This window comes from Histoplasma capsulatum (genome assembly GCF_000150115.1).
Source record: "Histoplasma capsulatum G186AR genomic scaffold supercont2.1, whole genome shotgun sequence".
In the NCBI taxonomy this organism is placed as follows: Eukaryota; Fungi; Ascomycota; class Eurotiomycetes; order Onygenales; family Ajellomycetaceae; genus Histoplasma; species Histoplasma capsulatum.
In genome coordinates, this window is record NW_025544801.1 from 572,547 (window position 1) to 597,555 (window position 25,009).

Sequence of the window (25,009 nt, forward strand, 5' to 3'; positions counted from 1 at the left end):
GCACCTTATTCGTCTTGTGCCAACAATGCCTTACCAGATTCTCAACGAGATTGCTGTATCCCGAATAGACTTTTCTCGTTGAGGGTAATAGCGGGTTGACCAAACTTGTGATGATATTTGCATTTATGAGTAGCAGAATGGCAGCGTTTTGCTCAAGCTTTACTGCTGTTCGTTTAGTCTCAGTTATTTGCTATTGTTTGGCGATAGCCAGCTCACCTCGGTTTCAGTGTTTGTGTTGTTGTCTGGTGTTATGCAGCTTCTCTTTGACCGTTGCCTAGGCTCTCTAGTGGCTACATCACTTCAGATTTGTCTTAAGCCTTTAGCAAAAAAATTAAGTGTTGCTTACCTTCTCGACATCAGTCATCGTCATATACTTCCCGACTGTGAAGAAACTACATCGTTGCCCCATAACCCTATAGCGCAGCCATTTTCGGGATGGATTCTAGAGACTCTGCAACTGGGATGGGTGGCCAAGGCCAAAGTGGACCAGCCGGATGTATCACTCAACGAGAGCGTTCCAAGAGGCCGCATGGAAACGAGTCGCCGAATGCTCCGATAAAAAAAATCCGCATTTCCCGAACGAAGGTTGATATACAAAACGATCTCGAAGCTGCGAGGAAACAGATTAAATCTCTGGAAAGCAGCATTTCCCGACTCAAGGGGAAAAATTCTGGCTTGAGTGCCCAAAATATAGAACTGCAAAAGGAGATGATGAGTTTGCGCAAAGAACGCAATCTACAGAAGATGGACGATAATGACATCCGCTGTCGACTCCGGAATCTCATGAACACATGTCGTGACTGGGCACAAGAGTATTCGGTGGGAACACCCTTTGACCTCGATACAATCGAGGCTCATGCCCAACAACTTCCTCTGGACGAGGGTAATTTCATAGATGCGGTAGTTACCAGAAACTTGAACTCTCTCAGCAAATTTACATATGGGAGTTATATACTTCTAAATACGTTCTTGGCCCATTTTGCCTGTTGGTTCATCATTGACAATCCTCTATTCTTTTTGAATCGAGAATTTGCTGAACCGGGAATCTGGCCTCCTCGCCAGTTACTCTCCGAGCTGCTGGAGTGTGTACCTACGCGTAAGTTGCATTCAATAAATAATTGTCTGTGCTTGTGTTGATCAAACTTCTACACTTAGACAAGAAAGATGAATGGATCGGGCAAACATTGCGTTCACTAGAACCCAACCTACAAGCAAATGGCCACAGCTCAATCATTACATATAATGGAATTCTTAGTCGCACGACTATTTTCTACAAGAACGCTGCACACAGCTTCATTAGAATTGCACGTCCTCTACTTAAGTTTTCAGGTGAAGGAGCAATCGCCAAACGGCTTCGGGACCTGATAGACATTATGGCCACTGCTGGAAATTTGGTAATGAAGCTCAGACAGCAAAATTACGATGTCAAATCCCTTTTCTACGATTCTCAATACATGCACAGCCTGAGTTTCAGTCGTGAATCTCATATTACGGAACCACATCCCGCACTGCGATTAAAACAAGACGACACGAGCCTGGATGGTTTAGAGATAGACTTTGTTATCCAGCCTGCAATCCTTGCTTGTTGGTTTGATGAGCATACGAATGAGAAGCGAGAAAAAGTGTGGGCTAAGGCAGTTGTCTGGGCTGGCAGATGTGAACAAATCCGTACAAAGAGAAGGGATGGCGCGAAGTGTGTTGATCCTTCAAATTCGAAGGGGGGCCCTGGTGTTACTCAACCAGCTGTAGATAAACGAACCGATGAGCTGCCCACACCAACGAAGCGCTCACATTCGACAAACAGAGCTGAATCACCCCAACGGGAACGGCTATCAGCGGTTGTCATTCATAATGGCAACGCGCCTCACAAAGCGCAGTCGAAAGATTCGATCGATCCGGGTGAAAGTGCTTCTTCTATGATAGCCCTCCCAACTCAACCAACATCAAATCAACCCAGGAATTCCTTAGAAACGCCAAGTAGACCAATGGATGGTCTTGAGAGCGAGGCGATTGATGCATGCCCAGTTGGTAAAGAATTGCCTAATCCTGCTTCCTCTTTTGGAGCAATGTCGGCCAGCCTATCCAAGCCAAACTCCCAGACCAGTGACAAGTCGAAATGTCCACTTCAACAGAATGCTATGTCTGCTGGCCAGTTTGGTGATGTTTCTATGTCAGACGAAGTAGGTGGCAGCGACGATGAACTCCTATTTCAAGACCACGCCAAGAAGAATAACATGCCACGTTACGGGGCTTACTCAAAATATCACGGTTGATAGTACACCAAATTCCACTGTCCCTAACTGAATGGATTTGCCAGGTCCAACTTGGTATTCAATAACCGAAACGCTCGCAAATCCGAGTTAACCTTATTTCTCTTCTGCATTCCGAAGATATCGACGGACAAACCAAAGCTCTTTTCGCTCAGTCACAATAGAGATAGAGGAGCGCCAAATTGCTATTTATTCCATACTTCCAGAGGAAGAAGATAATAGAAGTATCTGAAGCCATTATATACAGATACCAGTGAATCGGATGAAATAAGCACACGTTTCCCCTTTTGTGTTACTATTTTGTTCCTTTTCTGTTTCGTTTTCATTTCAACTTCCTTTGGTCAAAACATCATCAGCTTTTGGGGTGAGCATAGGCATTTTTGGTCTCAATCCAGCCAACATGATTCCTTTTCAGAACGAGCTATTTTATATTTCTTCCATGTGTGCAAATTGATAGGAAGAGGAGTTGTCTTTGGGAACGGTAGGATCACGCAGATGGATAAGATGTTTCAGTTGCGCTGAATATCGGAAGACACTGTGGGTTGGCCAAAGGGAGTGTGGTGGGATTCTCCCCCCTCCCCTTTTCCTCTTTTTTTTTTCTTCCCCTATTTTGTCCATTTTACTCCTACCCACAATAAACTCTTCCAAATACGCCAAATAAACAATAGGCCCCTGCATCGTTTTTCAAATTCCCCATCTTGTATTGCACCACGCAGTGTTTCGAATTTGTGCACTTGATTTTCTCGCTGGCTAGATCTTTCCTCCCCTGCCCCCAAATTTCCCCAAGTACTAATGCGCAATAAAGAAATGCGAAATAGGCCATGTCCTCTCCAACATATGCCCGTCAAGGTTTGTTACTGATCTTGGATAACTTCCCACAGTTTCAATTTATATTTGGTTTCGCAATGGTTAATCGCGTATGGTTCCGAAGATACCTGAATCAGTGCTGGGTAGGTTATGCATGGCAATTCACCTCGCTGTCCCTAACTGGTGTTAGGGGTTCAATTCATGCAGGGGTGATCGTTGTCACTAGAGCAACACAAGGGCCAGTAGGAGGAACAGGCAATACCTGCACCATGGTACTCTTAGCAACTAGCGAGCGCGATCGTTTTGAGGGCAACAAAATATAGATCTAGCTCATCCATCGCCAAGGGCATATTAACATCGTTGAGTTTTTATTCTCTACACCTAAGTAAGCAGGATGCATAAAGTAATTAAGGCCGATCAAAATCGAACTGACATTCTCATTCTTTCTATGGAATGATATATGATTAAGTATCGACGGAATGGCTGTTAGTCTTTCTGCCAAACATTGATCTTCCCAAAACAATCCTGAAAAATATAAATAACATGAAAGTTGCGTTAATTAACTAAAATCGTCTCCGCCAACCGCGAATAATTTTGGAAAAAACTTTCAAACAGCTTAGTCGCATAGCCCACGTCATAGGTCCCACCCGTCTCACGAATACTGTGCATACTCAACTGTGGATTACCCAAATCCAGCGTCCGCACGCCCAGCGCAGCGGAGAGCATGGGTCCAATCGTGCTGCCGCAGGACGAATCGTTACGGACGACGAATAACTGTAACGGGATCCCCTGGAGTGACGCTCCATCTGCTCCCGCACTGTTGCCAGCGGAGCGGGCCAACTTTGCACATTCTTGCAAAAGGACGATGCCAGGAGAGTTCGTCGCGTAGCGGGCATTCGCGTTGATTTTGATTACAGGGCCCTTGTTCATCTCGGGTTTATGGTCTGTCTCGTACTTAAAGGCGTAATTGGGGTTTACGGAGTGAGCCATGTCGGCTGAGAGGAGGAAGGAGCTTGAGAGAGATTGCTCGTAGGCTGTCGACAGATCGGCTGATGATGGTGATGACCCTGGAACAAGGCATAGGCGGCGTAAGATTGCGGGGAGTGCATTGGAGTCTGCACCTTGTGCGGTACGACTCCCAATCTCTTCATGGTCAAAGAGGGAGATGAGACGGATACAAGACTCATTGTCAAGAGCTTTGGGGTTTGCGAGGGAATTTATTAGGCCCATTGTGGCGCAGAATGTCATGTTGAGGTTATCAAGGCGAGCGGAGAAGATAAATTCATTCAGAAGACCACCTAAGCAGGCTTTTTGAGCGTCGTAAAGGAGCATTTCGAAGTCGACGATATCTTGGGGTTGGGCGGAGAGCTCAGACGCGATTAACTCCACCAGGTAGGGATGGTGGCGATCTGTTGCAGCCCTGAGAGGAGAAAATGGTGAATTGAACTGCGTGTTGCTCCCGCTACCGTTGTCTTTCGCCCGGATTTCCAAGCCTGCATTAGAATCTCGATCTCCCGATTTCCTGGCTAATTCTGCAGCGACCATGCCAGCAATCGGGAACAGCTGGGTTTCCTTGTTGAAGGAGAATGTTTCCTGCCGGTCAAGGTGGATGGCGAGTGTTGGGATACGCAGAACTAGGGACCATTATTAGAGAAATAACCAGACATAACATTGTTGAGAGTAATATCATACTTGGTCGATCGATATGGACCAATTTCGCCTCGATTGAGCCATTGGAATTCCTAACCATGGCTCTTCCCGCAATGCTCAAGTCGCGATCGAACCCTATATCAAATTTAGCTATAAATATGTAAGTTAACACGTAGAGGGGAAACATACATGTATGCCAAAGACCGCCACCATAGGTTTCCACACCGACTTGGACAAAGCCATCTCCAGTCTTCTTCGAGACTGGTTTAATCCTCAGGCATGGAGAGTCAGTATGAGCACCAACCATAGAAATGGAATTGCCAGGCTGCGGAAATAGGAATGTATCCCCATTAGCAAGCGTATATGATATGGATGAAATCAAATCATCAGTGAATACCACTAACCTTCCATTTATGGCCAATTGCAAAGGCAATGACGGTGGAACCATTGCGGGTCACATAATACTTTCCACCCGGCTTGCAAACGGATGTCCACGAATCTTTCTCCTAAAATACCCAAGGCGATCTTGGTTAGTATAGTTGGCCAGTGACCACGGCTTCAGGGATCGGGATTTATCGACCTTCACTTCCTGGAACCCAGCACCAATCAAACGTTTACAAACTGAAGCAACAGCATGAAATGCTGCATATGCATAGATATATCGTTAACCACATATTCGTTCGAATAGCTTAAAATAAATCTATAAGCTCATGGGATATGGGCAAGAAACTAGGAACTTTACGTGTTGGAGAAGCATTGACGAAGGATAAGAAGTCATTCGCTTGATCTTTGAAGTTAGTTGCTTCCATTTTAGCTGAAATAGGTGAAGATGGTAATGTCGACGAGAATAGTCTACGAGAGCAGCTGACGATATGTCGCTGGCTCAGAGTTTGCTGGGTTTGAGATTGATACCGCAGTGAGGCGACGTTCTGGGCGTGGTGGGGGAAGTGAGTGGTGGGTTGAGCCACAGATGCACGACCCAGTGAACGAATGCTATGGCAGGCGAGAGCAAGCGATTCTCCCCGGAGCTTTGGGATCATCCGCGGTGCTTATTAGCAGATAGGCGGACGCAGCCTGTTCTGTTTCTGTCGGAGCGTAGCAATACGAAGGCAGCTGAGAAATTGGAGGTTTGGAGAAAGCGGAGGGCACGAAGTGATGTTGTGATAAAGTTGGGACAAACCCAACCGCCTGGGTCTACTACTAATAATAATAAATCGGGAGTGACTCAGCAATACCTGAACACTAAATATAATTAAACCCATCCATGGATGGGAAGATTCGTGTCGAGGGTATTATTAAGGTATCCCTTCGTCTGGCCGCCAGGCACAATTAGCGCCGTTTTTTAGCGTGTACATTAGTGTATTAAAACCAGAAAATCTACTGGATTATATGAGAGATTGCCTGTATTGGTATGTTTTTCTGTAATATATATAATCTATTTGATCTAGTTCTAATTAAGATATAGAATAATAGAGGGGGATATTATTACATACAGCACAATCAGATCTTGTTCTTGAAGCTCTATTCTTATTCCTCTTCAGATACAAGTTTGAGTAAATGACAGAGAAATTCAATGATGATTCAGATCTGAATGAATTAATATAGTTGATAAGTGAACTGTGAGTGCCACTTTGTATCACCACACTGAAATTTGTATGGAGTATATGATGTTACTTTCTCATGTTTGTAGTGTTTGTTTTATAAAGTAGCATTACATACAAATTTTGATATGGTGGTACAAAGTGGCTCATTTGTCTGTATGACTTGCTTGAGATAGTGGATCTTGTATCAGCAAATCAGATTACATAGAGTTTAGTATGAGAAATTATTGGTTGGTACTTCTGAACTAACAACTTAGTTAATACACTAATTGTATTGCGCTAATTGTGCCTGGCGGCCAGACGAAGGGATACGGATTAATTATTAGTTCTACATTTAGGATGACAGAGGACAGGCTGTTGGTTGTTGTGTTTGTTTGATACAGCTTGCGACTGAGAGTTTGCTCCCTTGAATTTATTTCAAGCCTTCCCCCATGGATAGAAAGCAAGTTAACTACTTCAATGCTAAAGCCTTCGTATGGTATGTCTCGTGGTGGAGGGATGCCCCACTTGCATGGTTGAGGGGATGAAGCGGAATCCTCATCTGAGATCCAATCATCCCCCGCTAACCTCACATCCTCCAAACCGTTTGTTATTTATAATCTTCCCCGCGCGGGGCGGGAAGAATAACAGACGGTGTAGTGGTCCAATAAATACTTGGCGCCCGCTCTCTTAGCCAGTCAAAAGAGGCTCATGTCCTGTGTTCGGGATGTTGCGATTTTTCCAGAAATAGTCGCGACTTTTCGCGATTGTTTGTTTTGAGAAAACTGGGGGTTGGGATCAGCATCACGCTAGCAAGCCACCCGTGAATCCTCCCCGCACGATGCCTGAATGGTAAGGCCAACATGAATGTACTCAAGTCAAGAGAAAGGAGCCCGAAGCCAACTTTGAATCAAGTCACCAGATTTAATTATGCCGTCGACCTTTCAAACCGTATCGTACGTAGTATGGCTTTCATTAGGCTTCGCCTCCACGATCTCCCTTGTTCAAGGCTGAGTTCAAGCAAAAAGAGATATTTTCGACAAAAGGGCAAGGAAAGTAAAACAACTTTGTCTGACAACTCTAACTTCATTGTTCAGTCTCTGGATAGATCCTGCATTGTGTACGGAGTATGCTCTGTTGCATGTCTCTTTCATGACTCAATCACTTGCAACTTACCAGAAGGAAGTGTCTTCCCACAAGCAGTGCTGCGTCTTCATCAACTTAACGGCACGAAATACCTATGTACTGTACCTCCAGACAAATTTCGGGTGGACGGCTATTGTGAAACCCCTTGGAATCAGATACATGTGCTTTTACTTCGTTCTTTGTGCATATCTTCCAGAGTACAGAGGTAGATAGATAAGGAACCGTTTCAGATCTGTGTGGGAATTTAGCCCAGACTGGACGTCTGTTCTTCAACAAACCCAGGTTAAGCTGAGGGCCGAGACAGGCATGGGAGGATATCCATGGATGCAACCTGGGGTGGTGACATTTACGGCGAAGAGTTACTTCCTGCATGTGAGAATCAGCTTGTTTGTGGAGAGATGGGGAAGCAAACCACGGGCGATATGACCACAAGCGAAGAAGGGCAATATAGGAACACTTTCTTCCTCGTAATAGGCATCTTTTAAGAAAGCAACTTGGAATATAACTGTAAAACTGAACTGCGTCGCGAGGGTGCTGCAACTGGACACAATCGCTGGACAAGCCGCTAGTCCTGAAACAGAGTAGTGTTTCGCGTAAAAGTCGCGGTGGCCAGGGCTCCTCCTTCCCCCTTCTGGAAACATCAACCTCCAGAGCTGGACTTCGCTGGATACTCAATCCATCCCACTGCGATTCTCACGGTGTCTCCGTCTCTCCTCAGTCTGTCGCGGATGTTGGTGCTTTCAGGAGTGAGAATTCATTTTCGGATACCGACAAATACCTTTCCTGTTCTTGTTCCACCGGTTTCCCCTATCCCTGTCCTCCTCCCTTGTCGCTAGGATTGATTGTTTTGCAGCAGTTCGTTGCCCAGCGGGTAAACACCGGGACGAACAAGAAAGCCGCCCATGCCAACATCGCCCATTTTCCCTATTGCCAGCCCCATATATTGTCATATTTTCTCTTTATAAGCGGTTTCCTTTGGCCTCAGACTACAATTCCACCAAAGTACTCGGGCCCAGATTACAAAGCGGATACAGAGCAGAGTCGGACAATCAAACCACTCTTTGATACCCGTCAACAATGGCGGAAACCGGGGAAGAGGAAGGGTGTACGATAAATACACACCTAGGGGATACGAATGATTCCTCCGCGATTGCCAAACTTGCTTCTCCGCCGGGCTCCAAATCCCATACCCCGCCCATTACTACAAAACCTCGAGCCGCTATTTTCAATCCTTCCCTTGACTCAACAAAACTTCGACATAGACCCGGCTCAGAGTCTCTAAATCCAGATGCTCTTGCCCGTGCGCTCAAGGATTTTGAAGAGGCCGGCCGCCCCCGGGAGAGAACACCAGGTACGAGCCCGAGTCGTAAACGGCAACGGGTTTATGGAGATAGGTAAGTCATTCGCTTTTCTTGATGTGAATGAATAGCCCCACATCGGGAAAGACATGGAATAGGCGGTGTAATAGCTTCCGTACCGTGTGGCATGTTTATTTCTTCGTTACCCGTTTGGGACTCGGCTAATATGTTTCCATTATCCAGGTTCATTCCAAATCGTGAAGGACAGGATTTACAAGCTAGCTACAGCTTACTCCATGAAGATGGCTGCCCGACAACCCCATCAAAAGTGAAAAAGAGAGCTCCCCATGGAGAGCTACATTTTCAAAAGAGTAAGTCCGGCTGTGCATACTCTATTGGTGGCTGAATTATACTAATAAGTACTCTCGTTTTAGCTGAAGAAGCAAATCGCACATACTCCAGAGTACTTCGAAGCGAAGTCTTTGGAGACACTGTCCCGCAACCTGATCTACATTCTCTATCGCCAGATCCGATTGCTGGATATTCGACAAAAATCCATGATACTGCAAACTCACGCACCCCACCCTCATACAAAGCCGCTTCTTCATTACCTCCCGCAAGCATAACTCCCTCTACTCCCAGCAAGAACCTTTTCTCTTACGCCTCTCCTCGACATATATCCGGAAACCCTACACCTTCTCGAACTCCTCGCAGTGGGCATGGCCCAAACCTCAATGTCCGATCTGAACTTTATAGTTTGTCCCCCATTCGATTCGATAGCCAGCGGATTCTGCAAAGCATGCGCAAACAGCCGCGATATGTGAACAAAGTTCCATTTAAAGTTTTAGATGCGCCTGATCTAGCGGATGATTTTTACCTTAATCTAGTGGATTGGGGTAGTAGTAATATACTGGGTGTGGGATTGGCATCAGCGGTTTATATGTGGGATTCCATGAATGGCCACGTTACCAAGTTATGCCAGCTGCAAGATGACACCGTAACGAGTGTCAGTTGGATTCAAAGGGTAAATTAATGATTTCATTATCCTATCTTGCTAAATTGTACCAAATTCTGACGAAAGCTCTCAAGGGGACGCATCTTGCGATCGGAACTGGAAAGGGATTAGTACAGATCTGGGATGCTGAACATTGTCGACGACTACGAACAATGACGGGCCATACGCTTCGAGTTGGCGCTCTTGCTTGGAACGACCACATCCTCACATCCGGGTCCAGGGATCGAACCATCTTCCACCGTGATGTGCGATCTCCAGATCAATACCTACGGCGGCTTACAGGACACAAACAAGAGATCTGTGGCCTCAAATGGAATACTGAGGATGGACAACTAGCATCTGGCGGGAACGACAATAAACTCATCGTCTGGGATAAACTGAATGAAACACCCCTTTTCCGCTTTTCAGACCATGTAGCCGCAGTCAAAGCTATCGCATGGTCTCCACATCAACATTCCCTCCTAGCATCCGGTGGTGGTACCGCAGATCGAACAATAAAATTCTGGAACACACTCACAGGCCATCAAATCAAGGAGGTCGACACGGGAAGCCAAGTGTGCAACCTCGCCTGGTCGAAAAATTCCGATGAAATTATCAGCACACATGGGTACAGCCAGAACCAGATCGTTGTTTGGAAATACCCCCGCATGGAGCAGGTCGTGTCTCTGACAGGCCATACCTTCCGTGTTTTGTACCTGGCCATGAGTCCCGATGGACAAACTGTCGTTACAGGTGCTGGGGATGAGACGTTGCGGTTCTGGAAGATATTTAATAGGAAAGGGTTTAAGGATGATGGAAGGGAAAGCAAATACCACTCCTACGCGACTATACGATAGTTTGCGGAAGTTTTTTTGGGGCCCTACCTGTTTTTTGATCATTAATACCTCCTCCGGTCCCTCCGATTAACCAGAACAGACTCAAACTTCTCGCATTCTGTGTTCCATACTTCCTGTAAATTTTTCTTCCATTTTCCATTCTCGATCGAAACGAATATAGCCCATTTAATTTTGTTTCCTTTTCGATTTGCTTGCTTCTTTGTTTACTGTTTTGAAACAGAATCTTCGAATCTTTGTTATGCTTTTTCATTCTTTCGACCTATTTTGCCCCCTTTTCTTCTTTTTTCTTTTCCTTGGAGCATTTCGGGCAATTTTTCGAAGCGGCCCGCTACTGGAGATCTTTTCATGTCATGCCTGCGTTTGTTTCAGCGTTGGCGATGATGGCGGAATTTGGGAGGTGTTTCGGGGTGGACAAATAATGGCGTTTGTTGGCGTTTTGACTTTCTTTTTTATTTCCTCTTACTCTCCACCACTCTGATGTTTACGCTTGCTCTGCCCGTGAGGGCGATCTTGTTTGTTGTTTGGGGGCTTTGCTTTGCGGGGCAATCATTAGAATACGGCTTCAGGAAACGGAGAACGTGCAATAGGGATGGCATATGGAGGGCTAAAGGAAGGAAAGCGGAGGGAATGTGATGACGAGTTATATACTATTAGTATTTATTTATAACTGAATTTTAACGTTGACTTGTTGAAAGAGGTTGCTTGGCATTTGTGTTTGTGTGTTCTTGTATTTTTGTCAATTTTTGTTCTAAAATACAGAGCAGGACGGGCAGTAGCTAATATTCCAGCCCTTCCTAATGGATATTTATTTTCAGATAAGAACGGCACAAGCGTCAATTAATAGATGGGAATGGGAAGCTTGTGGAATCAAGCGCGAAATCCAAAGTACTAGGTCGAGCAGGAAACCCGTGTGTGGCAATGAAGAAAACAATTATACATTTATAAGCAAGTCAGAGCTTGGTAGGCTCAGAAGACAAAATAGGACCTGATGGTACAAAAACGAGAAAAGATGGAAAGATATACATATACATACATATATATATATATATCAGACAGGTAATGATTTGTTTGTAAGACTCGCCGACATCTTATGTTAAATAACATTAAATCAATTTTGTTAAAACACCAAACTCTCCGGCTCGTCTTCCAACACGTCGCGCAGGCGTTCTAGGAAAGTCTCGCCGCGTAGTCGATCGGCTGGGGGGACTTGAATGCTGAAGATGTTCGTGGCTAGGTCGAGATCTGTGGAGTCGAAAGATGTGGATTCTGATTCTCCACTGCGGGTGGAGGATGTTGATGTTGATGTCGATTGCGGGGATTTCCCGGATAAGATGTCGATGATATCTGGCTCCTGATGAACTCCGCGCGGAGAAGCAGGTAACGTGGGATCCATATATTCTTCCGGCGCAATTACCTCAGGGACATAGTTCCCGCGGGAAGTGCATGGGTTCATGGCTGTGATCTTGGTTGGGGATATGCCGAGTATTTCATCGAATAGGGCATCGGAGGACTGTGTGTGGGATGTAGACTTGGACGTTGGGAGGGCCTCGTTGGCCACGTCTGTAGCGCGTGCGAGGAAAGTAGATAGGGGAATTGTAATGCCCAGGGTCTTTTGGAGGCGTTCCTGCAAACTAAGGACGGAGGAGAGGGATATTGGAAGCGATACTTGGGCTGGTGTGGATGAAGGTGGTAGTGCGGCTACGGCTACGGCTACGGCTGCGGCCGCGGATTTAGCTTGAGGCTCTGTGGGAGTTTGCTTGACTTTAATATTGCTCAAGTCTAAATGCGCCAGCTGAGAAATTTGGGCTGAGAGATTAGAGGAATAGTCTCGAGGTATCGCGCCAGTGAAAGCGAGTATATCGCCTTTTAGGAGCCTGCCTTTCGGTCCGGAAGCAGGTATTTTGGAGACATCGGCGCCGGATATGCCTTTTTCATGGAGTAGCTGGGAGACAGAGGGGAACAAGGGATATGGGAGATCATGGAATTGAGTTCCGGAGGAGGTCTGGAGATCTGTGGAGGGAAGTGATATACATCAGCCATATTGTGTTTGAAGGAGTTAAATGCATTTTCCTGTTGAGCTGGGAATGTATCCTTTTGAACGAGGAAGCTCACATCTAGTAGATTTGTAGGGATTGAGACGGCATCGTGAAATCCGACATGGCATTCGAGGAACCAGAGCCATGGCACCCGAATGTCAAAGTCCCCTCAATGACGATAGCTCCAGCTGTTGGCACGATGTTCAATGGTTTGGGTCTGAGGTGGTCTTTGCAACCTGCACCTGACGCCTGATACGCCAAAAAGTGTAATTAGGTCGGAACGGTTCTCTCAGTCGCAACATGAATATACGGAGCCTATCCGCAAAGAGTCGAAGAACAATGAAGCTTTGAAGTGTTTGCCCTGATTTCTCCCCAACTGTGGTGAGGTTGAGGCGCCTTACTGCTTTTGGCTTGGTGCCGATGATAGCACGCCCCGATCGGATAATAGATGTTCCGTAAAGAGCTCCAACATCAATCGTTTTTCATCGTGCATTTTGCGGTACGAAAGTGACAGGCATCACGGTTTCAATTAATACATTCCTTGACTGTAAGTTCAAAAATAGGAGCTCCTTCGTCTCGTCTTAGATTTAACTTTCCTCCACGATGTTTTGGGGGATTGTAATCCTCACCCATTACAAATCGCAAATCCCAAAGTCCAGCAGCTGACCATGTTTCCACTCTATATGCAGGTACGTTTCCGCCATGATGTTTCGAAATTTATTGCCCCGCCACTGTTTCCCGCGATTCCCTTCCACTGGCTGCCATTCTTTGAATTCTTCCTGTCCGCCAAACTGCCACTCCTTCACTTCGAGGTCATTCAGGCGTTATCTATCGCGAAAGCCTCCACTGCGTCCGCTTAAGGGTGCTCTGGTTCTCTCACAACCACAGCGCCCAAGAAAGCCATTAGAAGATCTTTACCTCAAATTCAATCAGGCCATTTCGAAAAACAAAGAAGCTACGAAGCTTTATGAAGGGACTTCCCTCGGTTCATATGTTGTGACCACCCGAACTACAGCTATATTTTGCTTTCTGTATGCTGGCTGGAACTTTTACACGACTACGTCCGATCCTCTTCTGAGTGTAAGCCACTTCACGACCTATGCTCTGGGCGGTATATGCATTTTGATGGGTGCTATGGGCGCTGTATTCGTTCGCCGTGGAACAAGTTTAATAACTGGCATAACTGCTTCTCCTACCCATGGGAGTATACCGGAAATTCGAATAAAGATACGGCGGGCAATTGGGTTTCTGAAACCCCGCGAGATAGTCACTAGCCCATCACAAGTGAAGCTATCTAGCCCCATATTTGTCTCGAAGCAACAGCTACAAACCCACGATATGAGGCGAATACGTGAAGCTTTCCATGAACGCGCCATTGGGCCGCGGTTATCGTTCTTCAAAGAGCCCTTGAAGAAAATAAGTTACTTTACCTGGAAAACTCTTATAAACATGCGACGCGCATTCACGCAAGAAGGATTCGTTTACGTTGAAGTCAAGGGCATGTCTGGTACCTTTCGCCTGGACATGACGGGCTATTTTGGAGATGAATTTCTCGCTTTTGAAAGGTGCATCGCTGAGGCATCTCGGTGACATGGAGACTACAGACCCTGTGTGGTTTCCAACTTCCACCTGTTGAAAACGGAACGTCATTGCTGGTTTTTCTTCCGTATTACCCGCGATTTTCTTGCCCGTTGCAGCCCGTGTTCGTTCCGTCACTTATGTACTTTTTGTTATAATGAAGCCTCTGGCCAGTTTGTTTTTCTTTTTTACTGTCCCTGCTTCCATTTCAACTTGTGTTGGAACACTACTAAGCTTATGCCGGAAATACTTCTCAACCACTCCCTGCCTTCTCGGATGTAAGACGTGAAGGAGAGCCGGGTTTGGCAACTACTCTGTAAGTTAGTTATTGGTGTTGGAGACCTCACCTACTGCAACCGGCAAGTCAATGAACAATGTCGCCCCAAGTAAGTCTTTAACTGGTATCTACAAGCGCGAACTAACTCTGTCTCGTGCTCAGCGATAATAAATAGCGAGTTTCTGATTTGTTTACAGATGGTTTCCTTAGTATGCACGTCTCGACTCATTTCATCTCCTTCCAGGTATCCTTTTTTCCATGCCCGGCTGTTCCCACACACAGAATATTGGTAAATGAAACGGTGATCAACACCGTGGTAGGACAAACCGTTTAAACAAACCTGGGCCTTCCTCTCGAAACAATTTTGCGTCCCTCCACTTCAATCCTTAAGGGCAATATTACAGACGGACGGCTGGCTATCCTGCGAGGTATCAATGATGTGTTCGTCCTCTTCGTCTAGTGGCTGTTCACCCTCTCGTTCTTCGCTTCCCCATGGAATCGCTTTTAAGGCAATGCCTTTGGAAGACAGACTGGTTCGGAACAAAGTTCTCGGAAAAGAACAGAATGAAGTAATAATCCATAGCCTCACTTTTGACGAGGTCAAGTGGGTTATGTGCAGCACCCTGCAGCGAGATGGTTCGATGCTCCTGGTGTGTAATTTGGTTGCACATCCGATGACTAGGACCTTGCTACCTTGAAGCCATCAGGCCTCTTTACGTTGAGTTGTGCAGGAAATTGCAAGGATTTCCAAACACCCAAGCCAGGATGAATAAAAGGTGATATGCCACGCATTTGCGTAGTAAAATGCCTTATCATAAACTTCGTTTTTGAGCTTAACACATCATTAAGCCGCCGTCCTTCTTTCTCCGCTTCGCCAAAGGGCATTCGCGGGAATATGTCGAAGAACAGTCACCTTTTGGACGGCGACGTTCCTTTTACTAATTCTCCATTACCATCTTCCATTCTATAATTTTAGAGTTTGCCATGTGTGGCTTGGGTGTACTAGGATATGTCCATGTCTACTTCCTAACAGGCCCATTTTCAGATAGACAATCGACAATGAGACAATTGTGGAAGCTTGATTTGTGCATGTCGTTTTATTTCTACTATTTTCGACTGTAATCTTCGTCTCTTTGCCATTTTCAGCAGCTTGTCTTCCATGCTCTACTATTCTTGGACTTATCGTTATCACGTGATCATATAACGGTCAGGGGGAAAAGGGGCACCTTCTTAGCGAAGCGAGGGCGTTCGCCATACCCAACAGCCGCGCCGATATCTTAAATATCTTCTCAAACGCTTGTCGCTGTCCTCTATTGCTAGTATGGGGAAGGCTTTGTCTATCTCTTGACGGATTGTTTTGTTGCAAATGCCTTGCCCTGCGAGCTTGCAAAGGAAGCTGCTCTGGACATCCACATGCATACATCTTCACGCCCCCAACCGACAGGAAATAATGACGACATTTTGGAGTCCCTTCTCTTAAGCTTCGGGCACACTCTTCTTTCCTGGTTCGGGCCATCATTGCCCTGGGACCCTGCGAATTCTATGTTTCCCCGAAGCTTCTATCGGCCATGGTAAACACGGCGACCGTTTTGACGTCATTTTTCTCTCCTGAGATCCCCTGGTGAATCTCCCACCCCTTTTTGTTCCAGACGCCAAACGATAGAATCGGAATTCACGCTCAATATCTATCATGTTTGTCCCTGCGATTCAATGCCTCGGAGGCGAAGAGACCCACGAAAATATACGTCGCTTTAACTGGGAATGCTACGGGGAGGACACTCTGATTCCTTGTCAATCCTCTAACGACCCTATTGGCTTCTGGGTTCGCCATATCTTTGATACTCCTCCTTGCCACCCGTGGTTAAATGTCTTTCATTGAATGTACTTCCTAGCTAGGTTTCCCCTCTAGCTTCCATCGCGTTATCTAGTGGCCCATCACTACCCGAGTGATTTGTGTGAGCTGTCTGCTCTATCCATGTAGGGAAAGTGATCCTCAAGCATCTCGGTAGTCTAATCTTCATACCAAGGTTTAGCAGAGCGTATATAATGGTGCTTCCCCATTACCCTTGCTCTTTCTACTCTTCTCCTTCTCCCTCATTCTTCTTTCTTACCGCAAACAAGGTCCCTTCTGTCTTGATTCTGCTTCCCCTATTATATTTGCGAAAGCCCAATCGAAAGACCTACTTCCCAAAAGACATAAAATTATCCTTTTTTATTTGTACTTACAAAAAAAGCGCAAACCACAGCACAAATAACTCAAGGTATTTACCCCATAGGTTATTATTTGCGCATCATTCATTCTCAGCTTTCCCCTAGGTAGCATGTCCGGAAAAGTGCAGAAAGCTCCTGCTTCAGCTGACGAGAAGATCCAGTACCTTGGCAGTGCTGTGCTCTTGCCTGGCTCTTCCCCAGACGCACCGCACCAAGGTCCCTCGTCTGCTGGTACTATTGGTGAGCCTATTTCGAATTCGCGTGGGCTCTTGGTGGAGTGTTCCGAAAAATTCCCTCCAAAACCAACCCATTTATCCAGAAAAATAAGCATACAATCGCTCTGCAACCCGTAAGGTTAGCCCTCTGCAACAAAGTCGGCGCCGATAGATTTCCTTTTCATATATATCATAAAACATCTGACACTTTTCTCTCAAGGGGAAACTTGAAATCCAAAATCAGGCAGCTCGACAGCCAACTGCCCAAAATGCGTCCACCTCCCCACCACGATGAGGAATGGGAAGAAGCCGTGGAGTTTGGGGATGAACCGGCACTCGTCCTTGCTCGATGTGGAGAGTACTGCGGATATGGGCGTTATCGCCTCCTGCCGTGGGTCTATTACCCCGGCGATGCTATTCCAGATTTCGATTTGCTCAACTTGGAGCAAATCCATCGGCTCCGCAAGAAGCTGTATCTTAAGGAGGATGGACGGCCACTGCTGCGTGCACCACCACACGACGAATTCCGCATTCTTCGACAACAGCTTGGGTTTTTTCTTCGGGCGTTCCAGGAGGTACTTTGCTGATATCTCTGTTATTGATGGCTTTTATATCTGGCCGATATGCTAACTAGTGTGCAGGCGATTTTCAACCTGCTGAAGCCAGCTGAAATTACAGAGTGGGATCCGATTTCCGCTCTCCTTAACGATGGGCCTTCGCCAAATCCTTATTGAATGGCCCCGTTTATAGTGTGATCGCATGCCCTCATGATAAAATTTTGGTCTTTGGATTTCTGAGTTTTATTCTTTTTATTATTTTTGGATATTTATATGTTTCACTTTATTCACTTTTTTTATGAATTTGGATATACCCTCATATATGTGTTGATGTCACCGAGCAGCATACTCTTAAATTGGAACACGATCTCCCTTGTTGAATACTCCCCCAAATGTTTCTTTGGATACATTTCCCTTCTTTCTGTCATGGGTGGGTTTTTTACTTTATGTCTGTCATGTTCCGATGTAGTATCTGTTTTACTTTGTTCTGTCATCTACCATTTCACCTCCTTACTAGCGCCTATATCATCGAAAGCACCATCATGTATCCAATACCTCCAATTTTGCTATACTACTTGTTTCCATTACCCCTTCTAATTTCCATTTAAGAGTCCATTCGAATTACGTCCTGCTTTCCCTCCATGTATCTGTACGAGAAACTGTCATATTTGGAATAGAAACAATGAATGAACCCCTAAAGCCCTGCTTTCAATATTGTTATGACGAATTTAGAATAGGAAGGGGTCAAGGCCAACAAATAAACAACAAGAAATAAACACATCATATGCACCGCCCTTCCTAATATAATTAACCTCTGTAAACAAAACTAAACAAAAAAAAAAAAAAGCGATACAGAACCCCGGACTTTCTGAATGTAGAGATACAAGAACAGCATAAGGATGCACTGGCCATGCGTGACCCGAATCCAACAAGAAACTGCACCACACCCGCCTGACGCAATGACAGCGATTTTTAGTGAACAAACCTATCCACTATCCTCCCTGTATCGTTCGCTATCATTAGCTATCTATTTTCAATCTACTCTGTGAGTGGAATTACGTGTTCTTGCGTTGCTCGGCGGTCCATGGCTAAGAGGTGTTGCCAACTCGTGGTGCCCTGAAAAATATTACGGTAGCGCCCGCCATAGAGAGCTAAGCGGAATGGCAGATGATAGTATTCTTCTTCACACTTAGGTAAAGGGTAATGAGGGGTTTGGGATGGTTTTACGAATGGGACTGGAGCGATAGGTTGGGCTGGTTCAAGAGCTGATGGAGAGAAAGGAGGAGGGAGACGATATTCGCGGAAGAAGGAAAGGGGATAGATGATACTATGGAATTGAAGAAGAGTTTGAAGAAAGGAACTGACATATTTGAATTTAGATAGCTACGGCAGAAACATTGCTAGGCTGTTGCGAGACGGATATGGACCCACAAGACCTGTAATGCTACCACCCTGCAGATTATAGGAACGGAATAATAGTTCATACATGTCCGAATGTTTAAAACAGTTTCATGAAATGTCTTGGATGTCTGGTTATTTGAATAGAGGCTAGGTTGGCTACCTCGTGGTTGGAAAAATGACGCTCGTTTCAACGGATTGCAGACACAGCAAGCGGATGAAACGAAACCACAGAACAGGTCCTGCTAAATAAAAAACACGAATGATATCACCGATATTTCCGAAGCTAGAGTGGGTTTAACCAAGAGGTTAGTTTATGAGCACAAACAGAGAGGGATGGATAAAAAAAGGGATGGGACAAATGCGTTGATGAAAAGGACATACGTCGAGAGTCAAACACTTGCTACTGTTGGCGGTCTGATCCCTGTAAATGCCCACCAAAGCTTCGCTGTTCTGAAAGAGGCCTGTCTTCAAGCTGATGACGATAAACTGCATACCAGGGGCAGCATGGTCGCGGATGTAGTTGGCGATCCGTGCTACATTGGTATTGTCGAGAGCAGCATCAACTTCGTCGAGCACGAAAAAGGGTGACGGTTGGTAGGAGTGTACAGCAAAAAGAAGAGCAAGAGCTGCCATGGTTTTTTCCCCACCAGAGAGATGTTCCATGTCTCTGAACCGTTTGAGTGGCGGCATCGCGTGGTATTTGATACCATCGAGATAGGGTTCCTCGGAGTCCTCAATGTCGAGATAGCTATCGAGAGGAGTTAGATAAAATGTCTTCACGAGAGGATAATCAAAATCACTCTGTTGGATTTTTACTCACGCTTTTCCACCCATGGGGTAACTAGCTGTTTTGGTTAGGTCGCGATATATGGGCTCGATCTGCTCTGAAATATGCGTGAATGCTTTGTTGAAAAGCTCTGAGCGTTTCCGCATCACGGCCTCGAAGTCCTCCTTGGCCTTTCTGGCACGTTTCCTCGCATCTTCAAAGTCCTTCTCGGTGCTCCGAAGCTTGTTCTCGACGCCTTCTAGTCGTTCCATGGCCCGCATGTTCGGTGCCATTTTGTCTAGTTCGCTGTTGAGGGATTTGATCCGGTCCTGAAGCTCCTCTTCCACCTTGTCATCCGAATCCTGTAGATAATGATTAGGTTCAACAAGCATAATATTAAAGATGGGAGTAGTTAGCACATACCTCCTTCAGCGAATCGCCCAAGCTTTCGAATTCAACTTCGATGCCATAATCGTGTATAGCCGAAGCTTGGAAGTTACCCAAGTTAGGATCCTCGTCTACATCCATCGCATCCTCATCATTTTGGACTAGGTCATCGATAGGGAGGGCAGAGAGCGGCACGGAGCCTTTTACGAGAGGGATATCGATATCTTCCAGTTTGCAGCGGCGCAAAAGCGCGTACTTATCCGAAGCATAACGCTGTCTCTCGCCATCCAGTGAACTGATGGCCTTGAGCGTAGTCTCGATATTCCTGGAACGTTTCTGAACTTGTTGTCGCTGAGTAGCCAGGTGTTCTGCAGACTGTGAGTAGGCCTCCTTTTGTTCCGCGAGGTCCTCGCCTAGTAACTCCAGTTCAGCGTTCAGCGTATCAAGCCGATCCTTGATAGCGTTACGCTCAGCCTCAAGTTCAGTGATGAGAGCACGATCTCGCTCTGCCTGCGAACGGAGTCCTTCAATACGGTCGTCGGTCGCTTGCAATCGCTGCCTCTCAAAACTGAGTTGGTTCTCGATTTTGCTCTTTTGGGTAGTAAACTCGAGCTTCTTCTCTGCTGCTTCTTGTTGCAGCGACCCTTGTTGGGCTTCATATTCTCTGATATTGCTGTAACCTAGACGACGACAGAAAGCTTGGTAGACTTCATCTTCAACCCCGCTAACTGAGCTTTGGGCATCTTTAATAGATTCGTCTAGGGCTTCGAGAGCACGCTTCTTCTCGAAATATTTAGGCTGGATGCTCGTCATTTGGCTTTTAGAAAACTGGACCTCACCGGATCGGCTCTCAATATTTCTGTTCAAAGCCTTTAGTTCATCTCGAGAATATGCCAGACGTTGTTCTAGTCCTGCCAACTGGCCTTGGAGATTCTCCTCCTCTGCACCTTTGCGATGAGCCTTAGGAAGGCTGCCCAGGTCTGCAATGAGCTTATCTTTCAGCTTATGCAAGTTGGTGATATCAGTATCTTCCCATCGTTTAGCTTGCTGATGGCCAGGGCCTCGTCCACCAGTCATGAGACCACCCTTGTGGATGACCGTCCCATCAAGCGTAACCGCCTTAGCATCGACACCTTTCTCATAGCAAAGATACTTCGCAGTGGCCAAATCATCACAAACAATCGCGTTGCCGCAGGCATATGTAATGGCTCGTGAGACGGAATTGTCATAGTCGACGGTTTCGATGGCTGGTCGCATTCCCCGATGCATGCCTTTCAGGTTCGAATTGAAAGCTTTCACCTGGATTGTTTCAAGTGGGATGAAGGTTGCTTGGCCCGCCCTTTGGTCCCGGAGATGCTGGATACACTCCTTCGCCGTCTTCTCGTTGTCCACTACGATAGAGTCAAAATGCCGGCCCAGGATCGTGCTGACAGCGTCTTGGTATTTTTTCTGTTTGGGTTTGCAAAGCTCACTGATCCGACCCTTCACTCCAGGAAATATACGCTTCAAAGTTGATATCAGTTCTTTGGTACGCAACTCCTTCTCGCTTTGCTTGCGGCCATCGTCTGCTTCGAGCAGCTTCTTTAAAGTGACCTGAAGTTTCTCCTCGAGTTCGGTCCGCATCTGTGCAACACGAAGTCGTTCAGAAGTAAGGCTATTGAGCTCCTTTTTCTTCTGGCTAATTTCCTTAGATGTGGCATCAATAGCATCTTCCATACTAGATTTGCGCTCCAACATATTGTTGACATCGGACTGGAGATTTTTGACCTGCCACTCTGTACTTTCGAAATTGCTCTTCAAACTGTTAACTGTTTCAGCATCTGCTTTCCTCTGGCGTTTTAAATTGGCGAGTTTTATTTGGGCAGCAGAGGAGCGCTTATTTACGTCCTCTCTGAGCTTGTTATATTCTTGAAGGTCAGAGTTGCTGAGCTGAATTCCTCTCTTGTTTGCGGTTTTCATCCAGTCATCCTCCCATTGCGATTGAGCTTTTTCGACAACTTTAAGGTCTTTTTCAAGCTGTCTGACGGTTTTCAATTGGGCGTTACTTTCCTTCTCAATTTCAGAAATTCGAGTTGCGTATCTCTCCACTTTCTGTTTTGAGATTTCAATTTTTTCGTCGACAGGTACTAATGAATTTGTCGTATCTTCGATATCTTTTTCCTTCAATTTGATGCTCTTTTCCACTTTTGCTACGTCTCTACCGACTCGAGCATGTTCCTTTTTCGCCTCCTCGAGATTTTTTCCGTATTTTTCTACACCACGGCGGAATTCCTTCAGCTCGTCTTGGTGCTTCTGTATCTCCGCGCTTGACTCTTTGATTAGGCGCTGGAAGTGGAAAAGTTTCCAAAGTATGTGAGTAATGATAGCCTGATCGCGTTCGTCCGCCTTCCTTGCGTAATTTTCTGCCTCTCTCTTTTGTTCCTGATACTGTTTGATTTCAGAGTTGATTCCCCTGCGGCGGTTCAACTGAGCGTTTTGGATTTCCGCTGTTTCTTCTTGTTCCGCTTTGAGCCTTTCGTATTCTGCCTTATATTCGAGACTTCCGGAGATTTGCTCTATCAGGCGAGTCAGGTCCCTTGGTGATTGAGAAGCAATCGATTCCACATCTCCTTGGAAGACCAGGAAGTTGCGAGCCTTGATCAGAATATTTTCATCCTCGAGAGACTGGTTGTATTGTTGTGCGGTTACAATGCGATTGTTGATTCGATATTCGCTAACTCCTTGGCTTGTAATTGATCGTTTCCACTGCTGTTCCTCCCCTGCGTCATCTTCATACACGGCCATTACCCATGCGACCCTCGGGTCATTACGTTCAGCAGGCTCCTGAGTTGATTCTACGTCGCCATCGCCGTTTACCCCATTCTGGATATTATTCGAAGCGGAGCCATCATCATTGATGGTCGATGTACGAAGCACGCGCCCACGGTAAACCAAGTCGCGTAAATGCGTTGAGCGAAGGTGGGATGACTTGATTCCCAGAACAAATGAAATTGCATCCATCCTATCTATTCGTCAATATCAAACAATAAGCATTAGGAAATGGTGACACCGACGAATTCGATTTTCCCGAGCCATTTGGCCCAATAATCGATGCGAAGTAGGCATCGCCGAAAAGAAGCGTATGATGCCCTTTGTACGATTTGAAATCTATTACGCCATCGTACATTAGCAATTACAATATAATATATCGTAATGATAGTAGATGAGGACAGAACATACTGAACAGTTCCAGGCGGATTAATTTCCCCATGGTCGCGGTCAGGTCATACCTAGCAACAACGACAGGCGAGCGGAGATTCCGGTTCGAATTAAGGCGTACGACACGGAAAATTGAGATAGTCCTAAGTAATCTGGGGGAAATTTCAGATTAACAATCGCGTCGATTGCAGAAATTGGAGTTACTTGTGGGTTTCAACTTTAAGATTCTGTGTACTGATCGCGACGCGACGTTGACGGATTAAATGTTATGTAATTTATTAGTCAGATTCCCGACCGGCAAACTCCCATAGTTACCAGAAAAATATAGGGTTGATTTACGCAGTGATCTCACTGTTCCAAGCTCATCATGTGTTGCTGATCATAATACACACTACGTCATTATATTCAATGATATATTGTGAGTTATAGCCATTATATTGATGTTGCAAAAGTAATGTAGCTCTATCAGGTGCTGCGTATAAGTTTCAGTGTTGGGCGCGATGGCTTCCCGGCAGCTGTCATACTATGGTAGTCCTTTTGACCTAGATGGTCAACACCGTATGCCCAGCCGGGTGCCTCGTCATTACAGGAAATGCCGTTAAAATATTGTGGATGTCATCTTCAAAGATACCAATCAAGCCTTTTCGTTCGAATTTGAAATTCATACGACTCTCGTAGAAGTGGTGGTTGCACAGTGGTTGATTACATAAAAATATAAATACATGGCATCCGGTAGTTGCTAGTATGCTTTTCCATTGAAAGATACTGTACAACTAACATTCTGATAATCTTAGTATAGAAACAAAATCAGAGCATCTTAATCATCACTTTTCAGAGCCCCTACGGAGTACATAACTTCGAATCCATTTGTTGCTATCAAAGGTCAGTGCCTTCCTTACACCTGCCACTCTCATCCCATCCAAACCACACACAGGCGGCCCATCCATCCAACGGGAGTAAGTGGGATATAATTTTGCGCATGATAGAACACTTTTTTCTAAGAGTCGAGGCGCCAACACTAGGATCATCACAGCATGGGGTGGTTTGTTCTCCAAGCTCAAAATCCGAACCAAGTGGACTCATGAATCATCAATTGCTCATCAGTACTCCATACTAATGGACATTATGGGGGCAATATAACTACCAAAAATGGTAACTGTGTCCTGGCTCAATGTTGGAGAATTCAAATGTCGATTGTTTTCACATTGACACCTGACTTTTCTCACATCAATACATCAAGGGATGCAGGACATTTTTTTCGGCGAACAAATGAGTTTCATTCATTTGAGAGTCTTGGGAATTCATTCCGCAGGGGCGACTTAAGCTTGGGCTTCATTAGCATAGGTGCCCTGTAAGTTTTCGACTGCGAATGAGATAATGCATTCCAATATCAACCGCCTCCTCTGGTCATCGCATTTCAGCTGATAAAACAAATGTGACAAGTAGAATCAGGTGGATGGAGGAGGTATACCACAGACAATATCATTAATTAGCTACAGACGCAACAATGTGAAATTGGGAACTTTAGAAGATTGAGCATGGAGCATGTGTATGGCCTTGAAATGGTTGGAGTGCAGTGTTGTATCAGGCGTAGGTTCTGGCATCAGACAAGTTCAGCAAAGAAGCCAAAAGGTTCGTATACGTCCAATGACTGCTTCAATGTGAACAAGTCAATCTACCTCAATTTCCCAACAACTTCAATTGAACAGGCCTGCCTACCTCAATTGCACAACCTGGTATTTCTCACCCTCCCGTATCAAATGAGTCATCATCAACCACCA

General features: G+C 45.7%; 7 protein-coding genes across 7 annotated transcripts; 4 read left to right on the top strand and 3 right to left on the bottom strand.

The window, feature by feature from the left end:
- Nucleotides 1-462: 462 nt before the first annotated feature.
- On the top strand, nucleotides 463-2,273 carry HCBG_00152 (uncharacterized protein; the record flags this gene model as incomplete). The annotated part of the gene is made up of 3 exons (XM_045427202.1): nucleotides 463-883; nucleotides 1,063-1,096; nucleotides 1,256-2,273. The coding sequence occupies 3 exons, from the start codon at nucleotides 463-465 to the stop codon at nucleotides 2,271-2,273; spliced, it is 1,473 nt and encodes a 490-aa protein (XP_045291177.1).
- Nucleotides 2,274-3,479: 1,206 nt separating this feature from the next.
- HCBG_00153 (aspartyl aminopeptidase) lies at nucleotides 3,480-5,762 on the bottom strand (the record flags this gene model as incomplete). Its single annotated transcript, XM_045427203.1, has 6 exons — nucleotides 3,480-4,711; nucleotides 4,770-4,862; nucleotides 4,917-5,052; nucleotides 5,132-5,233; nucleotides 5,308-5,369; nucleotides 5,470-5,762. The coding sequence occupies 6 exons, from the start codon at nucleotides 5,534-5,536 to the stop codon at nucleotides 3,633-3,635; spliced, it is 1,539 nt and encodes a 512-aa protein (XP_045291178.1).
- Nucleotides 5,763-8,530: 2,768 nt separating this feature from the next.
- HCBG_00154 (cell division cycle protein) lies at nucleotides 8,531-11,297 on the top strand (the record flags this gene model as incomplete). The annotated part of the gene is made up of 4 exons (XM_045427204.1): nucleotides 8,531-8,847; nucleotides 8,995-9,122; nucleotides 9,186-9,775; nucleotides 9,841-11,297. 4 exons carry the CDS (start codon nucleotides 8,531-8,533, stop codon nucleotides 10,600-10,602), a joined length of 1,797 nt encoding a protein of 598 aa, XP_045291179.1.
- A 355-nt stretch (nucleotides 11,298-11,652) lies between these two features.
- HCBG_00155 (uncharacterized protein) lies at nucleotides 11,653-12,821 on the bottom strand (the record flags this gene model as incomplete). Its single annotated transcript, XM_045427205.1, has 2 exons — nucleotides 11,653-12,612; nucleotides 12,715-12,821. The coding sequence occupies 2 exons, from the start codon at nucleotides 12,782-12,784 to the stop codon at nucleotides 11,720-11,722; spliced, it is 963 nt and encodes a 320-aa protein (XP_045291180.1).
- A 519-nt stretch (nucleotides 12,822-13,340) lies between these two features.
- On the top strand, nucleotides 13,341-14,228 carry HCBG_00156 (uncharacterized protein; the record flags this gene model as incomplete). Its single annotated transcript, XM_045427206.1, has 1 exon — nucleotides 13,341-14,228. One exon carries the CDS (start codon nucleotides 13,341-13,343, stop codon nucleotides 14,226-14,228), a length of 888 nt encoding a protein of 295 aa, XP_045291181.1.
- A 2,586-nt stretch (nucleotides 14,229-16,814) lies between these two features.
- HCBG_00157 (uncharacterized protein) lies at nucleotides 16,815-17,653 on the top strand (the record flags this gene model as incomplete). Its single annotated transcript, XM_045427207.1, has 3 exons — nucleotides 16,815-17,053; nucleotides 17,140-17,494; nucleotides 17,561-17,653. The coding sequence occupies 3 exons, from the start codon at nucleotides 16,815-16,817 to the stop codon at nucleotides 17,651-17,653; spliced, it is 687 nt and encodes a 228-aa protein (XP_045291182.1).
- A 1,137-nt stretch (nucleotides 17,654-18,790) lies between these two features.
- On the bottom strand, nucleotides 18,791-23,280 carry HCBG_00158 (structural maintenance of chromosomes protein 1; the record flags this gene model as incomplete). Its single annotated transcript, XM_045427208.1, is given in 6 exon segments — nucleotides 18,791-19,160; nucleotides 19,259-19,625; nucleotides 19,698-20,005; nucleotides 20,067-23,035; nucleotides 23,055-23,177; nucleotides 23,250-23,280. The coding sequence occupies 6 exon segments, from the start codon at nucleotides 23,278-23,280 to the stop codon at nucleotides 19,143-19,145; spliced, it is 3,816 nt and encodes a 1,271-aa protein (XP_045291183.1).
- Nucleotides 23,281-25,009: the final 1,729 nt, after the last annotated feature.